At 37.3% G+C, this 12,959-nt stretch overlaps 1 protein-coding gene across 1 annotated transcript in view; it reads left to right on the top strand.

The window, feature by feature from the left end:
• The window catches only part of col22a1 (collagen, type XXII, alpha 1), a 256,846-nt gene that overhangs the window by 146,992 nt on the left and 96,895 nt on the right, over positions 1-12,959 (top strand). Inside the window, exons 18-20 of the mRNA XM_059988289.1 lie at positions 4,304-4,348; positions 5,344-5,382; positions 8,409-8,438. Coding sequence (XP_059844272.1) covers positions 4,304-4,348; positions 5,344-5,382; positions 8,409-8,438 — 114 coding nt within the window. The remainder of the gene's footprint in view (positions 1-4,303; positions 4,349-5,343; positions 5,383-8,408; positions 8,439-12,959) is intronic.

Below are 12,959 nucleotides of genomic sequence, written 5' to 3'. Positions count from 1 at the left end.
CGAAAAGAAAGGCTTCTTTAAATTTGAATATTCTTTCTCATTTTCCCTTGTTTCATCTCTCAGAATCATATAGTGAATACAATATAGAAGCAGGTCCTGCAGTCCACTGTGTCCATATCAGCCTATCATATCTGTCCACTTGCTGTCCACATAGATCTCACTTGCTTGCATTGATTTCATATCCCTTTATGCCCTGTACATTCAACTACCAGTCAAGGTGCTACTTAAATGTCGTTACTGTTTCTTCCTCTGGCAGCTCATATCAGATGCCCTCTTCACCAGGTGTGAAAAACTTATGCCTCATGGCTTCTTTAAACTTCATCACAGCACAAGGGCTATCTATCCTATTTATCGCTTTCATAATTTTATAAACCTATATCGTGTCAACTCTCAGCCACCTTCATTCCAGGAAGACAGACCTAGCTTCCTCTCCTGATAACTCAAGAACTCCAGTTCAGGCAATATCTTTATGAATCTGTTCTAAATTCTCTAACTTAACTGCATCTTTCCTGTAAGGTGGTGACAACGTAATGTAATAAACTAAACTTAATACTTGAAGTGCAGCCGAACCAGTTTTATACAACTGCAACATAATATCCCTTCTTTTATAATTGGTGCCTTTGACAATGAAGACAAAAATGCCACACAGCTTCCTCATCTCTCTGTCTACCTGTGCTCCCATTTTCAGAACTGCTGTAATTTTGTATGTCTTGACTTTGTTCATCACTTGGGTGAGAGTTGCACCCTAATGCTTAACTCAAGTGGCACTACTACAGTTGTATGACAGTACTGTAGTAGGCAGCCACCGATCCCAGGGGATCATGGGCTTGCGCCTCTGGTGCCCTCTCCAGGGTGCAAGCCTGGGTGGGAAGATTTGAAGAACCAGCCGTTGCCCATGCTGCGGATTTCCGCTCTCCATGTCACTGATGTAGTCCAAGGGAAAAGCAAGCTTGATACAGCCTGACACCAGTGTCATTGCAGAGGTTGCCAGAGTGAAGTTGAAAACAACATCAAACTGCCTTAGGGACCCCGGCTCTGGATTTCTTCCTCGGGGTTTACTCCCGAAGCCTTTCCCATGGGTGGGTATGGCCACAAGGCAGCAAAGATTTCAAATCAGAGCTTTCCTTCTCCTAGGCGGGCTGCTGTCCAAGGCTGACAAACCCCACCTGCCTGAAACTGTATAACAAAAGAATATAAGAATTAGAGCAAGAATAGGACATCCAGTCCTTTGTCTCCTTTGCCACCCACCAAGGTCACTGCTGTTCTTTTACCTCAGTGCCGTTTTCCAGCACTACTCCTATACCCCCTGCCCAAAAATCCACATGATCCCTGTTTTGAATTTGAACATAATGACTCAGCTGCCATGATTGTTTAGAGTATAGAATTCCCCATCCTCTCAAGAAATTTCTCATTATCCTGGCCTATCCTTCATTCTCCAACTCTACTCAATTAGGACACAGATGATATTTCCCTCCCTTAGAGGGTCAACCACACCCCCAAGGAGGTTTGGAAGCATAGTCATCAAACACATCAAAGGCAGAAATAGACAGTTCTGGCCTTTGGGAGTTGAGGTTTATGGTTAAAAACAAGGAAGCAGTTTTGACACAAAAAAAGATAACCTTGAACTTTGTGACTGATGGAACAGGCTCAGATGTCATATTGTCTAAAACCTTACCTACTCTATTAGAACCATATTTTCACTGTGGCAATTCTCTATTAAGGCAGACAGTATCTATAGGCAAAGGCACAATTCAACAAATATCATATGTGACATTCATGTTCCAATTGCAAGGCAGAGACCTTTTTGGGTGGAGGGACAAAAAAGGTCATCTTAAATTGGTATTTCTGGTTAAGGATCAAATCACAAGCTATTGGAAGTTTGCTAGCACTGCATAATATTTATAGCTGGCTGTCCATCACTTATATAAATGAGTAAAGAAAGGCCAACAATAGTGGCGATACACAGGTGTCAGAAAATTAAGGGTGTTGCTGGTTTTGTGCCAGGGCTTTAGTTTTCTACCTGAAACTATTGATAATATTTTAAAGTTGTTGATTTTCACACAATAGAGCAAATGGAACTGATTAGCTATGATTACAGGATAATTAATCAAATGATAGGCAAAACAAAGTAAGTCAACATTGTTTCACCTGTGCTTGATATTTGAGAAAGATTCAAAATGAATAGATCAAATCCGTCAGAATGTCAGATTTTGTTTTTACCTGGCTAATGGCAGCTGAGTTTTTAGATAGACTGACTTTTAAAAAGAGAGGTGTTACCTAACTTTAGCAGTTGCCACTTTCTATTCACTATAAATGGTTGTCAGTATTTTCCAAGTTACTTGCTGAACAAAAATTAATTAAAAGAGGTAAAGAGGTCAACTTTTTTTAATGCAAGCTCATTCTTCAATTTCTACCTCGCACTGAACAGTTATATTCAGCCAAATTCAATGCGATTGGACTGGGGAAGCTGAAACAATGTTCCCACCATCAGTTATTAATCAGGCCACCCTTTTTCCATTCCATATATTTATGTGAACAGTTAGTACAAGACTGAATTTGGTTATGGGTTCCCTGTGATTAAATGGACTGAAGACTTTTGATCTGTTGAAATGAGTACTTTTTGTCACCTGCATTTTAACTGTCACCAAAAACAGTTTGCTCATTATTATAATGTACTGATGGAAATTGTACTATTGGCTCCCTGTCCACTAATATCTTGATTTTAAGATTCTCATTCTCATAGTTAAATCCCTCCATAATCATGCACCTTAATATCTGCACTTGAAGAAATGAAATAACACATGAAATTTCTCATTACCACTTACTACTTTTATCACATATTCTTCAGACTCTACCTTATTTTTTCTATAGATTTTTTTTTTTTGCTTCGTGCCTTCATTTCAGCTACCTATGCCCTAAACTCTGTAATTTTATCTTCAGACCTGTCCACCTCTAAACCTCAGAGTTGCTGCCTATCACTTGGAGCAGGACTTAGAAAGTTAAGAAATTATAGCAGGAAAAGTAATTGTTTCCTTATGCCTGTTTCAGTTTCAAAGAGATTATAGTTGATCTTCAATTGTAGTGCCACTTTCTGTGTTAATCTTGCATTTATTCTGTTAATATGTAAAAATCTTTCAATAAATCTTTAGATATACTCAGTGATTGAGAGTCCACAGCCCTGCGTGCAGAATTCTTAAGATTCACACCCTCAGAGTGTTGAAATTTCTTCTCTTCTCTGTCTTTAATGGTCAACATCTTATTTTGAGACCATGAGACCTCATCTAAGAAACACCAATAAGCGGAAACATCATCACCAATATACTTTTTTTTAAACTCCAAGCTATTTTTATATATTTCAATGAGATCAGGTATCATTTGTTTAACATCCAGACTGCATGGGCCCAGTCTGCTTAATCTATACTTGTACAACAAAAGCATCATTCCTGAAATCACACCTGTACATGTGGTCTCACCATGGCCTTTCATCACTGGAATGTCCCTGCTATTCTACTCAATTCCTTTTGCAATAAAATCCAATCTACCATTTGCTTTTGAATTTGCTTGCTATACCTACACATTGGCCTTCAGTGACTCATGTACAAGGATGTCAGGCTCTTCTGAGCTCCAACACCTTTTAATCACCACCATATGAAAAATACTCCAAGTTTCTAGCAGATTGAGTAACTTTTTATATTTTTTCACTTTATCCTCTATCTGCCACGTCATTGCTTATTCACTTAACCTGTTTATATCCCCTTGAAGCTTTCTGTGTTGCCCTCATGGTGAACATTGCCACTTAGCTCTGTGTGCTAAGTGAGATATATCATTCTTGGTCTTCACAGACATATCATTAACGTACATAAGACATGAATAAATAGGCTTCCAAAATCAATCCCTGTTAGTATACGCTGTCAAGATAGATAGGACATTTTTTTTATTTCTACTGATTATTTTCTGTCCTTTAATCAATCCTCAATCCATACCATAAATACCATGTTCTCTTTAGCTTTCAATATATGTATATTTAATCCTTCAGTTCACCTATTGAAGACCTTCTGTAAACCCAGATATACCACATCAATTGATCCCTTCATATTGCTTCTGCTGGTTACAAACTGTAACAGGTCTGATAAGCAAGATTTCCCTTTCATAAATCCAGCTCGGCTCAGCCAGTCCCAATTACCTACCCTCAGCTCTTCTTCGTTTCACCTCCAAATTCTGAATGAAAACATCATGGAATGTCTCATCAGTTAACACATGTATATAAAATGAAATTGTAATTTTATTTTGTTCTTATTCTCAGGGTGCAACCGGTTTTCCAGGACTTTCTGGGGACAAAGGAGAAAAAGTAAGTTTTGCAGGAAAAGATTGACAAAAGAAGATTAAAATCATATATAGCATGGAGCAGGTTATTGGTGTCTGGAGAAACTGCTATAGAATTAATCAACCAATCCTACTGTATGTGACAAAAAGAGGCCTGCCTGGTTAACTAGTTGCTGCAGTACTGTGGGGGGGGGGGGGTGGGGAAGTTCTTCAATTGTGTTAATTGATGTATACAAGCACCTTTGCAACAAGATGCTGTACATGATGTTAAATTAGTGCATGCAATAATCATGCCTACCAGATGTATGCAAAGTAGCAGTTCATGATGTCAATTATTCTTCAGGGTTATGACCCAAGGCATTGGCAATTCCTCACCCGCTACAGATACTGCTAGACCTGTTAAGTTTCTCCAGCAGATTGTTTGTGGTTCCAGATTCCAACATCTGCAGTCTTTTGTGTTTCTAGCCTGCAGTGCTGGTTTGATATCAATGTTGCTGCTGTATAGGAACCTGGTCAGACCCCACTTGGAGTACAGTACTGTACTCAATTCTGTCGCCTCACTACAGAAAGGACGTGGAAACCATAGAAAGGATGCAGAGGAGATTTACAAGGATATTAACACGAGGAAATCTGCAGGTGCTGGAAATTCAAGCAACACATGCCCCTTAAAATCTTTACTATCCATGAACCTGCCCAAATGCCTTGAGGGTTGTTCCTGTCCCTGCCTCAACCATTTCCGCTGGCATCCCGTTCCATACAAGCATTCCCACCTTTGTGAAGAAGTTGCCTCTTAGGTTCCTTTAAATCTTCTAACTTCAAAGCTTTACCCTCTGCCTCTTAACCCTGTTGACTCCCTGACCCTGAGACAAAGACTGTGTGCACCTCATGGTTTTAAAGACCTTTGTAAAATCACTCTTTGGTTTCTAACATTCTAAGGAAAATGTCCTAGCCTGTGCAACTTCTCAACATTATGAAGGTCAATTTTCAGAAATGTAATTTGTTTTCTGCATTGTTTTATAGGGAGAAGCTGGACCTCCAGGCCTACCTGGGAGTGTAGTGGTAAGTGTTCAAGCAGTAATGGGCAATTGTGATGAGGATGAAATGATCTGTTAAATAAATCAAGGAGTAGGACATTCAGGATTCCAACATACGTCCTCCTCTTTCTATCAGATCCCCTAATTGGGACCAGGCAATTGTGTTGTTTCCATTGTCTTTGTTTACCATGCAGATGTATAGTTACATCATTTTTGATTTGTTGTCCATTCTTGAAGGTAAGTTCATAAATTAGTGCATATAAATATCTCTCTGGTGTAAGTGGGAATTCAAATAATTGCTCAGTACTTTGCATCTATTTAAATATATGAAGTTACTCTTTTTATGCTGATCTTTCAGCTGATAAATATACAATAAAAATCTAAAACAACTTTAGAGGCACTGAGAGAACATGTTCTATTACTTCTCAAGTGATTTTGTGGGATGAATAAAGGTCCACATTTAAAACCTCATCTGAGCAGCTGGCCTTTGGGGTTGGGAATCCAAATATACAATGTTTATGGCCCCAACCTCTAAACATTGTAGATACAGGTTATCAGTTAACACAGTTTAACAAGGTAATAGCACTGAACTCTTAAATTGAAGTTTCTTTGGTGGTAAGTCAGCAGTGATGGATATTAATTCTTCATGGAGGCTGTTCTGTCCTCATTCAGATACCGAGCGACAGGAAGGTCAAAGACTGGGTAAGGTAAAGGAGTAATTCACACATTATCCACAGGTATCTGCAATTGCAGCCTTATCCAGAGCTGCAACTAAAGCTTCCTAATCAAGAGCTCTCAACACCACAGCAATAGAACACAAACATTAAAACACAGTACAAGTACTTTATCCTACAACGTTATGCAGACCTTTTAATCTACTACTTGATTAATCTATTTCTTCCCTCCTACATTGCCCATTACTCTCCATTTTTCTTTCATCCTAAAACCTCTCCAAGTCTTTTGAATGTCTCTAATGTATCTGCCTCTACCACCACCCCTTGTGGTGCATTCTAGGCATGTACTACTCTCGGTGTAAGAAATCTGCCTCTGACATTTTCCCTAAACTTTCCCCCACACACCTGAAAAGAATACCTTCTGGTATTAGAGATTTCCAGCATGGAGAAAAAGGCACTGGCTATCCATTCTATCTATTCTCATCATGTTATACACCTCCATGTTCCATCACACCCTATTTCACTCCAAAGAAGAAAGCCCCAGATCACTCAACCTTTCCTCTTAAGACATGCATTGGGATCTAGCAACCATCCTGGTAAATCTCCTCCGTGCCCTCTCTAAGGCTTCCACATCCTTTCTATAATGAGGTGACCAGCAGTGAACACAATACTCCAAGTAAGGAGTACTTGCTCAGAGTGATTACTCAGAGGAAAAGGTGTATATTAACAATTGATGATTTATATGGAAGTACTTGTATTTATTTAGAATATGGTACACAGAAAACAGACCATCAACTCCCAGCCTCTTCCTCTAACCTCTCTTTTCACTAAACATCAGGCCACTGTCTCTGTGCTGCTCATGACATTCAGACAGTTGACAACATATAACAACTTTTCTTCAGAAGTGTTGCTTTGTCAGAAATGTTTACCTTTACGATGTACTGCTTAAAGCTGAACACAAAAGTAAATTCAGACTACTTGTATCATGTAGGACTTTGGTGAAACAAGAAATTAACTTTTATTAAATATAATGTTTATCCACAAAATAGGTTGATAATTTGCAATGGTTCAACAAAGCAAAAAATGTTTTGTTGATTATTTTCATTTGTGCCCAGTGTCTGAGGCTTCATGCTTAAGTGGCCAACAATAATCAGTCAGCATTGATGGATCTCAGTTGCCCTAAAACTGTTTCTCCATGACCGCAATGTCCTGCTGAAACCTTTCACCTTCCTCATCACTGACTGCACCAAAATTTGCAGGGAAGAAGTTTAAATGGGAATGTAAAAAAATGAATCTTTAATAACACATTCCACTTCATGATTTTGTATGCTTAAATCATGTTGTTAACCAACTGCACTTAGTCTGTTTCTCTGCAGTGGCCAAGAAAATGTTCAACAACATTCTTGAATATCTTCCATGCAATTTTCTCTGGTCCTGCTAAAGGTTCTTCAGATTTCCTGTCATTGGCGACCAGTTTGATTCATGAACTAACAAAGTGCCTTCCTTAAATCTTTGCAACAGCTACTCTGACATGAATTATTAATTGAAATAACAAGTATAGGTTATTTTTTAAAAAATGGTGTGTGATAGGAAAACTTCATGGTGATTTTCATGACCAGCAGCCGAAAATCCATAAGATGCACCCAAAAGTACTCAGGAAGCAAAGTCTTTGTTGTCCAGTGTAACTGTCACTTTCCCTTGTGTTCTCACGTTTACATGGCCCATCTGTTTGTTTTACTTCCTTGACATTTCACAAAAGCTAAGACCTAATACCCATTAAAAGTTCACAAATTCCCACAATTATAGCAACTGATACTTTCTCTCACCTTGAAAGGTTCCATTCCATTTTCTCAGTTTTTCTTTCTCCCTACACTGTAACCTATCCATGATTCTATGACTAGGTTGTCTATAACTATATTTTGAACACTTTCAGGCCAGTGTAATTGTTTGTTGTTCTGTTAGATTGTAAGAAATACTTTCCTGTCCTCCAGTATTGAAATCAGATGGGAGGGAGCAGAGGAAAGAAATTTCAGAGCAAAACTTGTGACTAAAATTGACCTACAGTATGTTTCCAATCAATACTGTGCAAAAAGGTCTAATGTGATTGTGTATACGAACTCCAATCAGCCTCTAATTTGATGAACATTGCAAAATATTAACACCACGTTTAAGCACTTCCGTTCTGGTGCTTAATTATATTGGAATTATATGAACATTTTAATGATTTAAGAGATGCATAAAAAGTAATCCAACCACGAGCACAGTTTGGTAAAGTCAGACTCAACAACTTTAGAGAAACCTCTATTTTATATTTCAATCAAATGTTCTTGCTTCACAGTCTTACGTTGTTGATTAACCATTCCATGTTTTCTTTCAGGGGGATCTTGGTTATTTAAAAGGAGAACGAGTAAGTGTAATGCTTTCATACAAGTTGCCGCAAGGAGCTATGACCTTGACTTCACATTCTAATTTTGTTCACGGTAGTTGTGCATTACTGACTGATAACCCAAACTTACAGTGGAATTGTTTACAGGTGTAGCACTTTGTTGATGGGACTTTGTTCTAACTTTTACGCAGTCTCCATATCAGAAACAAAAAAAAAGGCAAAACGTAGTGCTGCTGCCACACAGCTACCGTAGTCCAGGTTCAAATCTGACTTTGGCTGTTGTTGATGTGGAGTTAGCTCGATATTCCCGTGACCATGTGGGTTTCCTCTGCGAGCACCAGTTTCCTCCCACAACCCAAAGACGTGTTATTCCTCTTAGTGTAGGTGGGTGGAAGGAGAATAAAGCAAGAGTTGATGGGTATGTGAACGAGAAAGATTATAGGAAAATAAGTGGGGGAATGGGACTGAAAGGATGTTTTGAGAGCTGGCAGAGATTCATTGAGCTGAATGGTGTCATGAAGATGTATAAGAAATGTGTGTGTAAAAAGGCCAAACATGGGCAAATGGGTCCAGCTTAGGTAAGCATCTAGGTTGACTTGACAAGTTGTGCTGAAGGGCCTCACTCTGTAGGCAGGGGGGAAACAGAAATTTTAACAATCACTGACAGTCAGAAAGAGATCCCTGGAGAGTGGTGTGGAATGGAAGGGCCAAGGAGTGCATACAAAGTACATTCACAGAGAGGTGGAGTGGTAAAGAAGGTTTGTGGCATGCTGGCCTTCTTCAGTGAGGGGACTGAGTATAAGAGTTGCAGTTGTATGAGACAGAAAACCTAGAAAACCTGAAGCACAATACAGGCCCTTCAGCCCACAAAGCTGTGCCGAACATGTCCCTACCTTAGAACTACCTAGGCTTTACCCACAGCCCTCTATTTTTCTAAGCTCCATGTAGCCATCTAGGAGTCTCTTTAAAAAAAACCTATTGTTTCAGCCTCCACCGGCAGCCCATCCCAACCACTCACCACTCTCTGCATAAAAAAAAACTTACCCTGATATCTCCTCTGTACCTACTTCCAAGCACCTTAAAATTATGCCCTCTCGTGCTAGCCATTTCTACCCTGGAGAAAAGCCTCTGACATCCACACAATCAATGCCTCTCATTATTGTGTACACCTCTATCAGGTCACCTCTCATCCTCCGTTGCTCCAAGGAGAAAAGGCCGAGTTCACTCAATGTATTCTCATAAGGTATGCTCCCCAAACCAGGCAACATCCTTGTAAATTTCCTCTGCACCCTTTCTATGGTTTCCACATCTTTCCTGTAGTGAGGCAACCAGAATTGAGCAAGGTTCTCCAAGTGGGGTCTGACCAGGGTCCTATATAGCTGCAACATTACCTCTCGGCTCCTAAACTCAATCACACGATTGATGAAGACCAATGCACTGTATGCCTTCTTCATTCATTTTCAATCTTCTTTAATTGATTTTTCAACAGAGAAAAAATACAAATCAGAGGAGAAGCTTTAACAAACGCATAATACAAAAAATGTAGAATCAACAAAAAATATATACTGTCAAGGTCAATTAAGTGTAGTGTTAAGCTGTTATAAATAGTATATAAACAAGAAACCACAACTCCTCTTGACAAATCGTAAAGAGAAGAAAAAGATTGGAAATTTTATTACTAAGGAAAAAACCCACTAAACTAACCTAAAAACAACAAAAAAGAAAGTCCATTTGAGGATAAAATTAGAAAAAAAGAAGAAAGAAAACATCCCTCCAGTCACCTCTGAACCTTCGAGGATAAGGCAAATTTTTCCTTAAAAAAATTTAAAAAGAGAGAAAAAATTTAAATCATATGAAAATATTGAATAAAGGGTCACCAGACTTGCTCAAAACTAAAAGATGTGTCAAACGTCTGGCTTCTAATTTTCTCCAAACTTAAACAGGACATAATGGAGGAGAGACAATGGTAGGTGGATTAGAATCTTCCCAGTATAACAAGATAGCTCTCCTAGCCAGCAAAGCTGAAAAGGCTGTCACATGTTGAGCAGAAGCAGGAACTCTTCCTATTTCCTCTGGAATAAACCCAATGATTGTCGTAAGTGAATTGGGTTGTAAATCCACACCTATAACTTTGGATAATATTCTAAACACATCCCTCCAAAAATTATTTAATTTTACACAGGACCAAAACATATGAGTTAAAGTATCCACCTCAGCGTGGCATCTGTCACAGGTGGGGCTCATATAAGAAAAAAAATGTGTTAATTTATCTTTTGACATATGGGCCCTGTGTACTGTCTTAAACTGAATTAGGGAGTGACGTGCACAGATAGATGAATTATTAACCAGATAATAAATTTTACTCCATTGATCATCTGAAAGTGAATGTTGAAGTTTTATTTCCCAAGTACATTTAACCTTATCATTAGGTGTCATACGTACATTCATTAACTGTTTATAAATAATAGCTATTAATCATTTTTGAAAATGGTTTAAGCTGAAAAATAGCATAAACCAAATTTGGTGAATAAGCCAATGGATAGTTCGGTAAAAAAATCACGTAAAAAGTTCCTAACTTGTAAATATCTAAAAAAAAGTTTACTAGATATATCATATTTATCCATTAACTGTGAAAAAGACATTAAACAATCCTCTGAAAACAAATCTAAAGAAGTTTTTATTCCCTTAGTTTTCCATGTTAAAAAAGCCTTATCCAGAGTTGGTTTAAAAAAAAAATTAGAATAGATATTACTAGAGAGTACAAAGTTATTTAATTCAAAAAATCTACGAAACTGAAACCAAATTTTTAAAGTATGTTTAACAACAGGACTAAGACCTTGTCTACCTATCCTGGAGAATGAAAAGGGAAGAGGAGATCCCAATAAGGAAGCTAAAGAAAACCCCCTTACCGAATTCTCCTCCAAATGTGACCACGAAGGGCAATCCTGTTTATCTATACCATGAATCCAGAAGGTGATATAATGAATATTAATTACCCAATAATAAAATCTAAAGTTTGGTAGCACCAGTCCTCCATCTTTTTTTGATTTTTACAATAAATATATTCACTCTGGAGCTTTTATTATTCCAGATGTATGACAGGATCATAGAATCTATTTTATCAAAAAATATTTTCAGAACAAAAGATGGAACTGCTTGAAATGTATATAAAAATTACGGTAAAATAACCATTTTTATAGCAATTATTCAACCAATTAATAACATCAACATAGAAAGCGCTTAGAAAGCCCTTGTTGAGTATATTCAATTAGAGAGGAAAAATTATACTTATATAGGTCTTTAAAATTTTTAGTAATTTTAATACCAAGGTAAGTAAAATAGTTTTTAGCAATATTAAAAGGTATTTGATCATAATAATCAGAATAATTATTAATAGAAAATAGTTCACTTTTATGTAAGTTGAGTTTATATCCAGAGAAAATACTAAATTCTGTAAATATAGATAACATAAAAGGAATAGATTTCTAAGCGGCTGAAATGTAAACTAATAAATCATCTGCATATAACAGAACCTTATGTAATTTATCCCCTCTCTTAATACCCCGCATAGAATTAGAATCCCTAAGAGCGATAGCAAGTAGTTCTAAAATCAAATTAAATAATAAAGGACTGAGAGGACAACCCTGACGGGTTCCTCCATATAATCTAAAATAAGGAGACTTTTGATTATTAGTTATAATCGCAGCCACCAGGGCTTGATAAATCAGTATAATCCAGGAAATAAATCCTGGACCAAAATTAAACCTCTTTGAAACCTGAAACAGATAAGGCCACTCCACCCTATCAAAAGCTTTCTCTGCATCCAGGGACACAATACATTCAGATTCTTTAACTGAGGAGCAATAAATTATATTTAACAGTCTTCAAATATTAAAATGTGAGTACCTATTTTTAATAAATCCATTTTGCTCATTTGCGATAACAGTAGGCAAAATATTCTCAAGTCTATTGGCTACAAGCTTAGAGAGAATTTTGAAATCTACATTCAGTAAAGTAATAGGTCTATAGTATGCATATTCCGATAAATCTTTTCCTTTCTTAGGAATCAATAAAATTAATGCCTCATAAAAAGCCTTTGGAAAATTCCCAGAGGGTATCGAATCAGTAAAAAATTGATGAAGATGTGGTATAAGCATTTCATGGAAAGTCTTGTAAAATTCCACTGTATAACCATCTGGTCCCGGAGCTTTCCCTAATTGCATAGAGGATATAGCTTTAGCTATCTCCTCTTGTTTGAGGGGTGCATCTAATAATATCATCATCTTGAGTTGAGATTTTGGGTATATTTAATTTTTGCAAAAATCTATTCATAATAATACTATTGTCAGAGAATTCAGATTTATAAAGGTTAGAGTAGAAATCCATAAATATCTTATTAATTTCATAAGGATCTAAGGTTTCAATTCTATCTGCTCTATGAATTTTTAAAATCTGTCTTCTAACCATACCAGCCTTTAACTGACCAGCCAAAAGTTTACCTGACTTCTCCATGTATATAAAATAGACTTTTAGATTTAAGAA

This window comes from Hypanus sabinus, chromosome 1 (assembly GCF_030144855.1).
Source record: "Hypanus sabinus isolate sHypSab1 chromosome 1, sHypSab1.hap1, whole genome shotgun sequence".
Classification (NCBI taxonomy): domain Eukaryota; kingdom Metazoa; phylum Chordata; class Chondrichthyes; order Myliobatiformes; family Dasyatidae; genus Hypanus; species Hypanus sabinus.
The sequence above is the reverse complement of the archived record's forward strand: the minus strand, read 5'-3'. Positions and strand labels throughout refer to the sequence as shown.